This window comes from Barbatula barbatula, assembly GCF_947034865.1.
Source record: "Barbatula barbatula genome assembly, chromosome: 12".
In the NCBI taxonomy this organism is placed as follows: domain Eukaryota; kingdom Metazoa; phylum Chordata; class Actinopteri; order Cypriniformes; family Nemacheilidae; genus Barbatula; species Barbatula barbatula.
Genome location: NC_136775.1, coordinates 11,085,464 through 11,102,212, shown reverse-complemented (window position 1 = coordinate 11,102,212; position 16,749 = coordinate 11,085,464). Strand labels below are relative to the sequence as shown.

The window sequence follows — 16,749 nt, the reverse complement described above, 5'->3', positions numbered from 1 at the left end:
CCCTCTCATCTTTGAGTTCTGTTTTGATGGATGCTGATAAGTCATCATCACAGTGTTATTTACCTACAGGCAATGTCCATATCAGTTGCTGTGATGTTCAGCGTGTTTTAACGCTTCAAGACACTGTTTCCAGAACCCTAAGCAATTCTCTGTTGTGTTCATTATGGGAAGGATTCTATGCTTAACCGTCCCTATGTTTGGATTATTTGGTGAGTAAACTTTACAAACATGCCTACCTTTAAATTTAAATGTTATTGTAGTGTTCATTTTATTGGAATAGATTTGACGGTTTCCTTTCTTTGATAGAAACATAAGCATAACAATGATACATTTTCTCTAGGGTCCGTAATATTCCTGTAAAGCTTTTCCTCTATTTAGACACTTGTTTTATCTCTATGACAAGAAAGTAAATCATAATATAATATCTATGAGTAAAAAATTAAATACATATTCAGTGACTGCTGTCTTTTGAGCATACTTGATATACTTTATTTGTGTATACTTACTAATTATTGCAAGTAATCGCAATAAAATATGTATATTGATTGATATATTGATTGATTTCAGAACACACTGTTCCTAATCATTTTTCCTGTTTTAGTTTCATCAGCGGTCTTTGTTGAGGGGAACCAAGGTAATAATTCCTGCACACATCTCTGAAATACAGTTTAATGTGTTTTTTATTTATTTTTGCATATTGTAACATGTCAGTGTCTCTTCTAATCTCAGAATGTAGTTCATGCTATCAGCTAGAGATTGGAACGGCTATTGGGATCATTACCTGTGACATCCTCCTCACACTCCTCATTGCACTCTCAGTCTACTGTTTTGTGTCTCATCAGAAAAGGTCAGGCAGTTCACATCCACAGACCAGATGCTGCAGTTCAAGTACGTATTTGATGTTTGTAGGAGAGATAGAATGCATGAGTCGGGATTAATAAGATTCCGTATTTTTTTATGATCTAAGGCAAAGACCGGCCATCAATGAGATCGAAAATGACTGAAGTGGAATCCCCTTATCAGGTAAACAGTGCAACCAACTTTTTTCACTGTTTACATTGATCTATTTCCTATTGTAGAATACAAATAAAGCACTATTCATAAAAAGTATTGTATACAGATATTTAATACACATTTTGGTTTAATTTAAAGAATAATAATTGTAATCAAAATGTAAAAGATTTGTTCTATAGTAACGTTGACCATAAGCATTTTGAAATTTAATTTTTCAGGAGCTTTGTGGTGTACAGTCAGACATATACAGTGATCTTCAGGAGTATCGGAAATGAAATCACAGTGAAGTTTCAAGGTATCCCAAAGTGTCAGATCATCTTTAAAAAAAATGTGTAATCCTCTCAATTGTCATCATTCTATATTACAGGAATCATTAATGTGTTATGAAGCCATAACGTGATTGTGACATACAAGATTTGTATTTTTAATCCATATGATTAAAATCCATATGATCCACATAATTGATCTATCATGTTAAAAATATCAAAACGAGTATATAGTACAACTTAGTAAAACCTATACCAATACCTATACAGAAATAAATACGTTTTGTTAAGCTTGCATGATTTTGGCAATTCTTCTATTGCTGGTATAGCAGGGTGTAGATAAAGAGTGAAGCCACAGTCATGCATTTTTTTTATTAAGGTAAGGAAGTGGACATGGACCTGTTTAGAAATCACATGACTGAAGTATGAATCATTTCAAACAAAAAATGAAGGACATAAAGACCATAGACTTTTAGGCCAATGACACATTTCTTATTATGATTAATCAGTTCCTGAATTTGCTTCCTTAGACACTTCATGTCTGTTTGTGCTCTCAATAAATACACAATTCCACAAAATAGTTTTAGTGCAATGTTTAATTAGTATTAAATATGAATACAATTCCTAAATGATTAAAACTGAATATGTTTTGAGCTAGAGCTTGCAAATAGCAGGTAAAATAGGATTTTGTTTCAATGAGAACCTTTTCCAACAACGAACATTTGTTGTTAATTTTCTCACCTCAATGCCATCCAAGATGTGGGTGACTTTATTTGATAACAGTAAAGTTTTTACCTGATTTTATGGTCATTTGTCATTCATAAAACTCAACACGTTTTTTTTCTAGAGACATTTGATCATTTACTACAGAAACATCTACTAATCCCAAAATCTCCTTTACTTTTTTTACTTATGATGTGTAAACAGATCTTTTTGGGTGGATTACCTTCAGTGTCCACAAGAGTGCAGTCTAATCTCAAGTGTGTCCCTATCATGTCAATTGAAAATCATCATTCCAGTTTTCCATTGTCTTATTCTGAAGCTGGCTTTGGTGTAATGTACAGTTAAATTGGGCTGTTGATCTACATCAGATTTTACCAGCCTTCTTTCTGCATGCCAAACCAGAAAGGCATGTATTATGTAAATAGTAGTGCATTCAATCTGGGGATCTGAATATTTTGAGCAACAGTGACATATCTACAGGTGTAGACTATTTATGTATTCAGTGGTTTTAAGACGCATTCAGGTCTAACATTCATCATGTGTACTTAACACAAAGCCCTCGAGCTCCAAACATTGTTCATTGTTCACAGGTTTCGAGAGCGAAGAAAACCCTACCAGAGGGTTAATCTCCCTGCAGCCCATTCGGATCATTCTCTGACAGAAGTCGACTAAATTATAATGTACCTAAATGCTTTGAACTGTGAATCCAGCTGTTGTGTTGATTTTCAAGTTGCTAATAGTAGCAACAGGTGGAATGTTGGGGAAATGTAACACTAAAAGATACAACAAATGTCAAAGTATAAATACTGGCTGCACAACAGGTATTTCTGCATTTGTTAATTATATCTTACAGCAAATTTCTTTTCTATATGATACACTTTCATCTGCAGTTTCTCATAGATCCAAACTAAACAGAGAATATTCTCCAAAAATTCACAGAGGACTGACCACATTTTCTGATTCGGTGCAAAAGCTATTTGTTTGCAGGACACACGGACAAACAAAGAGGCCGTTCACATTAAACTAGGTTAAGCTACTCTTTTAATAATCTTACATCAGGTTTTCTGAATAGGATTTTGAACACTTACTTTCTTTTGCCTCCTGTGCTCAAACCCAGGCATGCTTGAAGAAGTACACAAAAAGAAACAGCAGGAACATATTCAGAGAAAGAAACCAATTATTTTGCTGAATTTGGATTGGATATGCTGAAAGTGTCCTGTGAGAGGAATCACACCATTAATCAAAATCAGTTCATTTTTGTCGTTGGGTGTATAACACACCACACCTTTTCACTCTCTCAACCTGTAGCCTACACCGCGTCTAAGCACTTTGCAGTCTTTACACCATGAAAAACAGAATGCATTTCATTATTATGTTGTTGACGTGGTGTTGACATATATTTAAATGGACTTCTCTGATAGATTTGGCTACATTTTTTATTGGAATCTATTTAAGAGGATTTCAAAATGTAAGACTCCTTAAAGGAAAATACTGAGTTGGAATGTCTACTGACCTTGGGAGCGAGGTTCATCAAAATACCTCAACTGAACATACAAGTACAAAATAAACAGATATCCAAGCCTCCTTTGAAGCTACAGTATTTTAGCAGAGCATATTTTTAGGTAAAATGCTGCTTAAAACTGATTTTTATGGCAACCATGTTATTACCCCTGGAGATACACAATTGTTGTTCTAATAGTTTACATCACAAATACTGTACTGGGTCAACAAAGCCCTGAACACCTGTCAGGTCTAATCTCACTTACGGTATTCATCCAAATTCTTCAATTGTGTATGTTTGAAAAACAAATTTCACATTAATCTGATTGTGTCAAGGCAAATGAATGCATTGCTGTAAAAGGTTATGTCTTGAAATTAGTTTCTGTTATCTTCTTGCCCTCCTCAATGCTCTTGCATGAGGCCTGATCCCCACATGAAGATTCGCCACCGTGTCGAACCAAACGAACTCCCTCTGTCTTAACACTTGGGTGGCGGATGTTGATAACAAAAACGAAAATGATGTGCTAATAGGAGAGGATTCTCATCTCATGGACTCTTAGAGCATCCCAACACAGGCGAATAATGCTTAATTAGTACTATCGTCTTTGTTGATTAACTGAGATGAACTGATTGGTGTCATTTCAATGCAGCATTTTATTTTATTTCATTTTATTTCATGAAGTGCAATAGTTCCTGGTTTCTAGCCCATTTGTCATTTTCTGAGGCACTGGTTGATGGATTGGATAATTTGGGCCTGATCTGCCCTGGCAAGTCGTAGTGTGTGCGTGTGGAAATACAGTATTTGTGAATCACGCTGCATTGTTCAGAGATGCTCTGTAAAGGTGTGTTGTGGCAGTTAGAGTGAACTGAGCGAATACTTGTCACATTGATGATCCCTGGCCGTGAAGAATTCAGTAACAGGGTCAGTCGCTTATCTAGTTAGAATACTGGAGTCGTGCAAACTGACAGGGCCTGAGGGGTTTATTCAGAGCGGTAATTATTCCTCACTCTCATTTTGGATCTGGCACTTTCCTTCACAGAGGACATTAAGAGCTAGTTGTAATGAGCAATTTACAATGCTGTGTTGCTCTGCGTCACCAATAGCTAGCCACTGACTTGGCCACAAATTAGCCAGACAAGAAGCACATGGATCTGAATGGGTGGCTGTGCTGTGTGGTAAATATGGGATTAGAGGAGATTAAGGATATGACACAAAAGGGAATGATGAGTGGCAGAAGCAGGAAAAATAGAGCAATGGATGGATTTAAAACTTCATCTGATGTTTGTGAGCCAAGTGCAGCAGGCCATGGACATCATGAATGAATGGGTTTTAGGTTTTAGAATGACTCAGCATTGTGTAACTTTGAGACGGATATTGTGAAATATATATGGAACAGTAACCATTTATGTTATCTCTGCATCATATTTCCGTGTTGTATTTTGAAATACATTTGAATTATGGGCACATTTGTGTTATGTTAATATAGTCAGCCAGCCAATTATACATTGATCAAGGGTAAAACACATTTTATTTTGTTCTGTTCTGTTCTACACTGTAAAAACATAATACATTGTTTTAATGTTTTTTAAATTGGTAAAAATCTTAAAATTACAGAAAATGTACTAAATTAAATATGTATGGGATTTTTTTACAGTCTATTTGATTCTGTTCTATTTACAAACACCAGAGACTTTATAACTAATTTTTTTTAGGAGAATGATCTTGACTGGTACCATGCAAATGCCTTAAGTGTATTGTTGCCTAGGAAATCCTGGAAGTTGGACAACCCCTCTGAGAATTCTTTCAAGAACAGAATGTTATGCTCTTTCCAGTTAAAGTGAAGATCTTGCCATTCATAGAGAACTGATGGATCCAATGTGTTTAGATGAGATATGTTTTTTAAATTGCCTTTTAGGCAGTTTGTGTGATTTAAGGTTTTGTCTGCCCCAGAGATCCTTGCTTAAACATTATGAAAATGTAATTTCATTACTGAATTATACAAATAATGTTGAGAAATGGTAGAGAAGGTTAAGAAAAGCTAGCGAAATGTATTGCAATGTCTATTTACATAAATCCCATTTCTTTAAAATCATAAGACTTTCTGGTGCTGGCCCCCAGTGTCTCTGAGCTGCAGCTATTCTACACAATTGTTTGAAGCATTCCCACGAGGATACAAGGAAGGGTGTAGGACTTCCTCTTGTTCCTCTTATTGTTCCCAACAAAAACAGATAAAAGTCAAACTGTCCTTATCTTCAGGAGGGGAACATTTTTTAAACTATGTAAGCAATAAACATTAAGGTCATTTGTGGTTTTGTGAAGTCAGAGCTAACTTATACTATAAATATATTCATATTCCATAAAATGTAAAAGTAATCTAAACTGCCTTTTGTCATTCAAACTGCATTCAAATTTGACATTTTACGAACTTAAAGAGTTCACCATGTTGGGTGTGCGTCATGGCTAGAGTATGTAATGCCGCATTTTTTATTTGCATTTTTGGGAAACAAACCTAGCCCACGGCAATGGATTTATATCCAAGAAAAGTTGGTTGATTTCCATTTGCTTGTTAGCCCAACAAATCCTAGTTTTACTGCTGTGCACACCTGCTCGTGATATCTATTCAGGAGGGATTATCCGATGCCAATGATGCTATCATAATATGTTTATTTCCATTTATGAATGTATTTCACATAGACATTGTAATAGCAGATCACTTTTCCTATTGGGTTACATGAATTCATGACTGCTAAACCTAATGGAGCACCTTTATGAATACATGTGCATGCTTTTTATGTATAAAGTTTGGTAGATTTGTATTCTAACATCTATCAAAATAATGTCTATTAAAACAGCAAGTAGTATGGTTGTATTTAAATTGAATAATTTTTATTTAAAATTTGTAAATTTTTACTATAAAAATATTACAAATATCTACAAAAGACCTTTAATAGGTAACATAATAAAATTATTATTTTATGAAGTTAACCTTTTTTTATTCAGGCATAGCACTTGATGTAGATACAATTATTTTGTCATTTTTCCTTACAACCATTCATCGAAATATTTTTCTTTGCATTTAACCAAACAAATACATTTATACAGGTTTGGAACAACTAGAGAGTTAGTAATTCATGACAGAATTGTTGTGTAAACTTAAACTATGCCTTTAAGGATGTCTTTCACATGCTATCAGCAACAGGAGAGGGCAAGCTCTCATCATCAGCAACGGACTTATGGTTGGCAAAAATCATCAGGACAATACAGCTTATTATTCAATGAAAGGTACACTCTTCCCAATTAGCATATTATTGAAAGGCATCTTCCTATTTTACGCTGTGATTTAAATTCACATTATCCATTTGAACTTCAGAGGATGAGCAGCAAATGAAAAACTGGACTATGAAGAGAATTGATAGTTATCAAATCAAAGTGCTGTAAATAATTGTGCTCAGTTGTGTGGTCTTAAGTACCTCCAGTTATTTCATTCACACAGAGAACGGATCTTAGCACACCAGAGCTGCAGAGATAATTTTCTTTCACTGTGGTTAAATGATCTGACAAACAAACTGGCAAGGACGTTCTCTGTAATATTTGCACACAATGATTCAAATGTTTTTTTCTACCTCTATTCTCTCCTCATTTTGACTTATTTATACTATACAGACAAATCAACAGATCTATTAAGTGTAAGCACTATTCTAAATGTTTATAGAGGTTTTAGTGGCACAAGTTTAAATGCCGCCATCATGCAAACACAACAAGACACGGCATTGCAAAAGCAAAGGATTAGCAAGATATCAGTTGTAAAAAGAGAAAACATAAAGGCTTACCCTTGAACCCCTACAGTATTATAAAACTAACAGATAATTGATTACATGACATCCTTTGTGAAAGTAAACAGGCAGAGTCTGTGTGCTGTTGGTCCATAAATTATTTGAACACAAGATGGCAAGTTGGCCCAACACACAGTTTGATATACTGCATAAACAAAGTAGAAGACAGTTTTGTGGCTTTTCGTAAAGGATTTGGGGATGAATGTCAATCACTGAGCTGCTGCGAAAGATCTTTAAAAACAGCTATTTCTAGTTGAGTTTCCTGTGCGTGACCTGCTGAGGATCTCACACACTCTCAGATATACAAGAACGATGCCACTGAGTGAAACATAAATACTGATAAGGACCAGGCATAACTATGTCTAGCCCGGCAACATTTCTTTATTTGATGAACATGAACTTAAAAACATGTGATTTCATGCTTGACTTGATCTCAGTCAGTATCTTTCAAAAGTCTAGATTAGAAACTACAGTTTAAATTGAGACTTAAATCGAATTAATACTTCCACTTTGAAACACTCCAAAAAGTGGCGGTTATCTTTTCAGAGCATCTGTACATCTTATCTTTGGAACGCAGTCAAATTCTCCTGCAGATCTATATAAATCCTCTTTCCTTTGGCTAAACAAAAGCCTCCTTAGCAAACATTATCTCACAAATACTACCAACGGGAGGAATCTTAAGTCTGGTATGATGAAATGAAGTACATCATAAACACACTTTCACAATTTTTACGATTACTTTGTTAATTCTCTACGGCTATGTTTGAACAACTTAACTTAAAAGACGAATTTTGGCCCGATGAACACATAGTATAAAAGGAGTATGGTCAAGATTTTAAGGTGTCCCTATCAAACAACCACATGTCTGCAATTCCTATAACTTTTGAAACATCTCATATATATATATATATATATATATATATATATATATATATATATATATATATATTCATGAAATCAATGATTACTGTTCAAATTGGGGTGTTCATTTTATTAATCTCAAATGCTTGGATGCAAGTTATAAATCAAACAGGATGCAATTTAAAGTCATATCAGGTTATCATCATGTTCCATTGCCACCAAAAGTCTAAGAAAACTTCAGGATAAAACTAAATTAATAAACACAGCAAAATTAATTACAGAATACATTGAGTACAATGGCTCTATTGGATTCAGATAAACTAAACAACTAAGTCATATGTCATAATCTTGTGCAAAGTAGCAAACACATCTTAAGTAGAAATAATACACATATTTTATTGACATTTAAATACGATATGAACATATAACCACAACAATAAGGATGAGATGGAAAAGGTTGTCAAACAAAAAATACTTAAATAAGACACTTTCAAAGATGTCACTAATGGAAAGGCTCTCAGAATGTTTCTTTGGATGTTAATATGACAAAGTGAAGGATGATCATAATGTACTGATTATAAAAAGTATAACCTCTTATTTTACAGATTATCTTTCCATGTATGAAACATGTCAAATTCACAAAGTACTTCAGACAAAAACACGTTTTAGACAAAAAAAGTACAACACTGCTGTGGATGATGTCACACAAATGATGATGAGACTGTTATTTGTCCATAAGAGAAGCTCCCTTTTTGATCCATTAGTTACTATTGTAGTCATTTTTTGTGTCGTCAGTGCAATTTAAATGATTTTCCAGCTCCTGGATGAAAGCATCTCTCCCCATATGGTCATTTCTCCTCTTTTCCATGATCAAATCCTCCAAACTTTGAAACTCCAAAACGTGACTCTTCTTCTCCGACAGCTGTAGTTTCATCTTGTATGGCTGCTTCCCAATTCGTATTTCACCCCCGATTTTAAATTCGCGTTTGCCAAACCTGCACCAAGCAGCGAAGCATTCCGAGTTCTTCCAGCAAATGTCCCGGTCTTTCATCCCGACCTGCTCCATGGCATTCTGCACAACATCATCGGGGCACAGCGCCCGAAACTTATACAGGTCGTTTACAATTCTGCCTCGTTTACCTTGACTTGCGTCGTAAATAAAGTCGCGTTTGATTTCATTTCTATACAAATGAACCACCTGTGAATGATGATCAACACATACTGCCCAGTGTGGGTACTGCCCGAGAGCCACAAACTCCACCAGGTCACCGGGTTTGCACTTATTCAGCAAGTTCTCCACCGATAAGCTTCCCGTTTCGACGAACCGGCTGTTCTTCTCATAAACACACTCGTCTCGATAATATAAAGCACATTGTAGTTCGTTGAGGCAGTCGTAGTTTTTGTCCTCTTCATTCGGATCACGTTCCGTCTCGTCAATGTTCTCCTGCTCGTCGTCGTCAGCGGAGAAAATATAAGACACTCCGATCCGTGGCGTGTCATCCTCCGGCTCGAATCCATTAGGGTCAGTCGTGGGTAATTCATCGTAAGTCAAATGTGTCAGTTTTTCCACTTTATTCCCCATAACAGTACCTGAAACTCGTGCAAATACTTTCACGTCCCACCTGTAGGTATCAGGAAGGGGAGGTGTTAACGCAACGCAACACGTAATCCGGCTTTGACTCCCAGTTAAAGGTTTAACTCCATGTCTTCTTTTTATCGACGAACAGCTGATTTATATGATTTATGTGAATGGTATCACACGCTTTGTGTGTCCGCATATCACGCAGACATCCGAAATGTGTCCAAGCACGGCTGTCTTTAATCGGTATTGAGTTTCTGCCTGCGTTCGGGACAGGTGCGTCTCACCTGCCCACTTCCTGGTGAGGGCTCCAGACAGGGGAAGCCCATCAGACACAACGACGAATCCACAGGGAGTCCTCTGCTCGCAGAAGACCTCCTATGATCAATTGTACTTTCGACGACTTCTCTCCTTTCTGTTCCTTTCTCATCCACTGCTTTCTGAAGTTCTGGCGCTGGCAGTTGCAGCGCTCTGTGCAATAGTAGAGCTCACGGTAATGTTTACACAAGGCAGTGAAGGCACGGTCAGTTAAAGAGACAGTGCACATTTAAACTGAACTGGCTTTATGCTAATGTTAGCTAAATTAACTACACGACGGAATTTAGTTTAACTGGTAAGACGCTGATATTTTGTAAGACGTATTTATAGTTTGATTTCGAAGTCAAACATAAGGACATCAAGGGGTTTTATTGGTTTGTTAAGTCGTGACTTACATGACGTTTCGAATAAGTTTACAAAACGTTAACACAATTATGATGGCATAATTTAGATTAAAGCAATTATTAATTTTTCTTATCTTTCATTTTATTTGAAAATTTTGAAATTATCTTATTAGTTTTCTAATATTTTAATTTCCTTTAGTTATCATATTATATAATATTTATTTTATCTTATTTTATATAATGTTAAAAAACGATAAATGAACTTAAATTAATTAATTATTTTTAGTAATGCATGATATAATTATTGTTGATGGCATGATATACTGTGTGCAGCTTTAAAGGGATAGTTTACCCCAAAATAACAATTCTGTCATCATTTACTCCCCATCTATCTAAATCTGTAGAAATGTATTTGTTCAGATGAACACAGAGAAAGATATTTGGAAGAATGCTTATAACCAAACAGTTTTTGATTACCATGTAGAAAAAAATATTTTGAAGAATGTAGGAAAGCAAACAATTCTGGGGCACTTTTGACTACCATTGTCATTTCTCCTACTATGGTTGTAAATGGGGTCCAAGATCTGTTTGGTTGCAAGCATTCGTCCAAATATCTTCTCTGTGTTCAACCAAACAAAGAAAGGTTTGGATCAATGAGTGAGTAATTCATCACTGAATTAAAATTTTTGGGAGAACTTTCCCTTTTAGATTGTGGGCAGTTAGATATCTATGTAAACCAGTGCAGTGTTTAGTCCTATGTTGTTGATTTCCGAACAGCTATCCTCTGGCTCTCAGTCTGTCACCCCCAGTGCATGTGCTTCTCACCCCAGATGCGTGCCTGTCTCTTAATTACCTAACATAACAGCTGTCCAGTGAGTCTGTTGTGTATTTACTCTCTCCAGCACAGGGACATGCACATAGATGTCTGGTTATTGCTGCAGGGCATATCACCAGCTATAGTGTTATCAAGTTCAGTAGTCTCGCCACATCTTATAATGTTAACTACAATGACAGACCAGACATACCTGCTCTTCTAATATTGAAACTTTGCTTGCTGCTATCTCATTAGAATAGTTTGCTTATATTTTAAATAGTTTTTGATATCACAAGTCAATTCTGCCATTATTGCTCCCTTACTCTTGTAAGTTGCTTTAAACACAAGTGTCGGCTAAAAAACTAAATGTAAATATATAACCACACATCTCGCATCCACAGTCATTTCAGTTTGGCTCCCGTGGAAATTCCTCAGAGTATTCAAACTCCACAAAGGACTTTTTTATGTGTCTGTCAGAGTTGTACTGTGGCCATCTTGAATGCCATGACTCCTTGTCAGTATGCCTGTGACATTGTATGTAGCTGTCTGCCACCTCAGAGGATATAATGATAAACAGTCCTGCTGTCTTGTCTTCACACCGCCTTTTATCGCTCAGTAAAAGCACTTTGTATTTATTTTCCCTGACTGCGGAAAGAAAAGGTTGGAACCACCAAGAGTAAACAAATGGGGGAAGTGGCACAATGGTGTGAATGTGTTCACGTTTTGTTTCCAGTGGGTATGTACTGGTTACATCCGAAGAATTTAAAGCAGCTAATAGTAAGCCCCTTAAGACCCCTCTTTCTCTCTGTGGGTCTCCAAAGGCAACAGCGCTCCTTCAAAGGTGTATTATTGCTGAAGGTGCACGGTGTGTCTGTTTGTGTTGCGCCAATGAAGCGTACCAGAAAACCGAAGTGGTTGCACAGAGAGAAATGAAAAGACGGCTGTGATGATTGTCAGATCACAAACAAAAGAGTGACTGAGATGAACATGACGAAGGAATATATAATGAATGCTACAGTCAGTCCTGAAATTACTACGACTTGTATGAATTGATCAAATGATATAGTCACATATTTGTTTAGTGATAAAATGTTACTAAAAGGTTATTCTTCTAATCATATTACTCACAGAGTGTAATTTCATGTTCTTTTTCAATCTTTATCAACACACATTTTATGAGATACTGTACTGACCTCTAGAGGAACATGACATTTGGCCAGTACCAGGTCAGCAGGCCTCAGCTTATTTGACAGCTTTCTGCAGACAATGTAATGTCGTGATCTGTCTGGTGGTTTAATTTCAAACAGAGTTCACTTGAATAATTGCTTTTGTGAACACTGTAAAATGGCCCATGAAGCTGATTGCAGCTGGGTTGTTTGCTTAACTTTGTAGGTGAAACTTTGGTATTTGCCTTGCATTGATGCTATCAGAAGTTTTTGCTACCACTCTGAAAGTGGAACATGCTCTCCAGACCATATCAGAAAAAAGTCCAAAAGAAGTAGGTCATTCAGATCTGACACAACATGACCTAATTTGCTATCTCCCTATTTCTCATTTCTCCTTAAATTTGCACATGAGCAAAGCACACTGTGTAATATATCACTGTCACACATACAGCCCTGGCCTTTTAAAGATCAGTGACCATTCAGCGTGCTATTCCTAATGGCCTTATTGCATTTTCCATTGTAACTATTTCAGTGGGAACACCTGATTTGATTATATTGTAAAGGAACACACCAGCACTTGCCTGAATATTTTACCCAGATAAACGATCTGCTTTCCATTTGCACAAAAATGCAACTATAATGTTCACTGTAAAAATCTTTGTATATCATTTTCTTTTGTGCTTTAGAGAGAGGCTCTTGTTTTATGGTGGTCTGTTACAAAGCCATTGAAGGGGGATTATAAAGAAGGTCCATTTTAAGAACCAAAAGATGAAAGTGATCTCAGACTTTAGTGTTTTCGTCTCCCTCTTTTCAAAAGGCATCAGACATTGTGCCGTTATAAATGTCAAAATCATGCTTCATTTTTCTTTTTTTACCTGTTACATTTTAGGTATTTAATTCTCTTTTACATTGTTTAGTTAAATACCTTTTATGTACAAAAACATTAAAATAAAAATGTTACATAAATAAGTTAAACAAATAAGATATAAATTACATATTTAAAATGTAAAGCATTAGACATTCAAAACAAGTAAAAAGGTAAACAAACAGATTTTAAGAGGGTGTCCTGGGACCCGTTTCAATAAGGAGGTTCAAGCAACACTGAGTTAAAATATGAACTCTGAGTTGATTTACTCAGATAACCGCTACTCTGAGTTTTCTGTTTCAGAACAGCTGGTTTCAATCAGTTCAATCCACTCTGAGTAAGTTCACCCGAGGTTACTCGTGTTCACCGCGGCTTTAAAAAGCCATCATCAATTGAGCGAAGATAACACGATTCACCATGGCAACGGCACGTGACAAAAAGCGCTCCGTTTATTTCTCGCCAGTCGAATTGGAGGCACTATATATATATCTATATATATATATATATATATATATATATACACATATAAACATATATACCTACGACTTTTGTCATGTAGGTGCAATCCTTCTGCAATAAAAAGAACATGGCAGCAGCTGGAAATGAAATATAAAAACATCATTCAGTCCGGTGAGTTTAAATGCTCTTGCTTGTAGGATGCCTGACTGGGAAATGTTTGATATATTTAATAAACTGGCCTTGAAAGTTATGAGTATATGAGAACCGAGCACTGTGGCTATAGAAGACAAAAAACTGGCCATGCTCGCCCCTGCTCCAGCTATGTGTAACGGAGGCCAGCTAGAGTCACTCCCCGACCAACAGAGATGCTCTGGCGACGGACGTTATAGGGACTGCGCATCGTTAGGCTCGTTGTTAGAGCGCCCGTGTCTCATTCTGACCGACGGCAGTTCGAAGCCCGCGCGGGGCGAGTTGGATCTTTTAAATTTGCACCCAATCAAAATGGAAAATCCTAAAGGGTATTTGAATTATTAGAGTTTGCAGCGAGACCACATTTATTTGATCAGCTTATTCAGACAGACGTTCACCATTCACCTGCAATCCTATGAAACTCCTCTTTGATGACTCTCACAGGAAACTTAACACAAATGTATATAAAGTGCTTGAGAGCGATGCACACTTTTCTTACTGCTCTGCATACAGTTGCCTTGCTAACGTGTTCTGCATCCCCGGTGTTATAAAGAAAGCTTCCATTAGTAAAGAAACGTAAAGCCATACAGAGAATCTGCTCAGATGTAAGAGCGCGACCCCGACGAGTGAGGTTTGTGATGTAAGGATGAAGCAGATTGTGAATATATTTAATGGACTGTAAAGAAAAACTGTGCCGCTCAAATAAAGAATCCTCCGCATATGATAAAACATCCAAACGTGGCTTCACCATATACTCTCCCGACGTAAATGTAACTCTCTCTGAATGAATGCAGCTTCCTCATCTACGGGTACTGAATAAACGGACATTTAATGTCTATGTTATAAACTTGTGCGCGATTAAGGAAAACGAATGAAAAAACTAACTGCGAAGGCAATTTCAACACCGCTCGCGCTTCTAAAAGGGGCGGAGATTGAAACAAACCTCGGGTTAGTGGAATAAAACCTGCTCCCGACCAGGTTAGGTTCACAGAGTAGGTTACTATGGTTACTCACTCTAAGTATAATATACCTTGATTTCTGAAACAGGCTTGACTTACCCCGCGGTCACGGGTTTGATATACCTCGCGTTCTGAAACTGAAAACCCAGAGTATCCCGTTTTCCGGGGTTAACTTACACTGAGTTTGCACTTACCCTGCTTTCTGAAACGGGTCCCAGAGGTCATCTCTTCACAACCTCCAAAAAATTACATGAAACCTGATTTCACCAGAAATTCTTCTGTGAATTCTTGACAGACAAATGGGAAAAGTGTATGTACAATAACCCTCTCTCTTTCAACAGGTTGTGGTCTGGCTTTTGTTGAAACTAGTAACTTTGTATTGCCACCTTTTGTATTATTGCCCCTGTATGACATATCGCTTAGTGCTCCCTGAACTCTTTGTAAGTCACTTTGGATAAAAGCGTCTGCTAAATGACTAAATGTAAATGTAAATCTCTTCATGTAAATGTTACTCTTCATTTACTCATGGAGTGATAAGCGGTTAATCAATAAACATGTTTTTCCTGAAGTACAGGCTTTATGAAAGTGATCGCTTGACCTGAGATATAATTAACCAATGCACAACAGACTTTATGCATTTTGTACAGAATCGCTTAAGAGCAAATCAGAAAGAAATGTGAGAAGTACAAAGCATTCTGGTGATTGTACTCATAATGTATTGGCTGCCATATTGATTTTAGGTGTTGTCCTGAACGTTTAAACAAATCTTTGTTAACCCTTAATGATTGACCTGATATTCTGGTTTTCTACCGTTAAGTTAAACTCTAAAAAATAAGTCATGCCCATTTACGTTTGGTTGATGTGTAACTAAGGAGGAGACTTTACAGATGAGCAGTAATGTTTTAAAAACTAACCCCATGCAGTGTAGTTCAAGGCCTGTCTGCTTTGAGATTTGAGGGATTCAAATGAACATGTTGGGGTTTGTTTTGTTTGATTCTAGGGAAACAAGTTTACCAATTAAATCATAACATCTGTATAATCATTATAATAGGCTGTATGAACACATTATCAGATGTAATAGAATGGTGTAATTCCAGTTGCAGAGGCAGCAAGACATGCCCAGTTTAAAGGGTTTAATGCAGAATAAACAGGTGGCTCATTACCTCGAGCTGTTTAATGTTTTTTTAGGTTGATCAAGCAGAGTATCATATCAGTTTATACAGCATATGTAACATACTTTAGCAAGTAAGAAGCAAGTTTTCTGTCTGTTGCTGTAGGACCCCATGCTACGAAAAATTTTCACCGTTTATTCTTTAAGTATATATAGGCCGGTGACGTGATGGTGTTTTTGTATTTGTTTTCCTGGATAACAAGTGTTGAGACTGTTTGTTTGTAGCTTGAATTAATGGCATGTTGTAGATGTTTATAGCAAGCTATTTAGACAGTTGTAGAACAACAGAGCAGCTTATGCGAAACAGATGACTGCACAGGTGCAACTGTTGCATAATGCTTCTCAGTATGCAATGTTCCGCAGTACAGAGAACTATCACTAGATGGCGCCCTAGAATTCCATTCCAAAATCTGAAATATATAAATTAATTTTTAACCAAATTAATCTTATTCAAATATAAATAACAAAGATATAAAGATACAGTCCTGTTTATTTGCACCATGTCTCTTTGTATTTTTTAATGAAAACTGCATGAATGATCGGTAAAATGTTGTTTAAATAAAAACATGACCTCAGCTATCCGTTTAATGACTTTGATAAACATTTACAGATATTTTTATGATATAAGTAAAAGGTAATTTTATTTCTTTAATCACTGAAAATCACAGACTTCTATGTGAAATGAAT

The 16,749-nt window shown here is 36.3% G+C and overlaps 2 protein-coding genes across 2 annotated transcripts; one reads left to right on the top strand and one right to left on the bottom strand.

The window, feature by feature from the left end:
* The first annotated feature begins 46 nt into the window (after nucleotides 1-46).
* tyrobp (transmembrane immune signaling adaptor TYROBP) lies at nucleotides 47-2,077 on the top strand. Its single transcript, XM_079468852.1, has 5 exons — nucleotides 47-209; nucleotides 602-634; nucleotides 730-888; nucleotides 968-1,023; nucleotides 1,233-2,077. The coding sequence occupies exons 1-5, from the start codon at nucleotides 164-166 to the stop codon at nucleotides 1,287-1,289; spliced, it is 351 nt and encodes a 116-aa protein (XP_079324978.1). The 5' UTR covers nucleotides 47-163; the 3' UTR covers nucleotides 1,290-2,077.
* A 6,232-nt stretch (nucleotides 2,078-8,309) lies between these two features.
* On the bottom strand, nucleotides 8,310-10,291 carry lratd2b (LRAT domain containing 2b). Its single transcript, XM_079468842.1, has one exon. It carries the CDS (start codon nucleotides 9,778-9,780, stop codon nucleotides 8,959-8,961), a length of 822 nt encoding a protein of 273 aa, XP_079324968.1. The 5' UTR covers nucleotides 9,781-10,291; the 3' UTR covers nucleotides 8,310-8,958.
* Nucleotides 10,292-16,749: the final 6,458 nt, after the last annotated feature.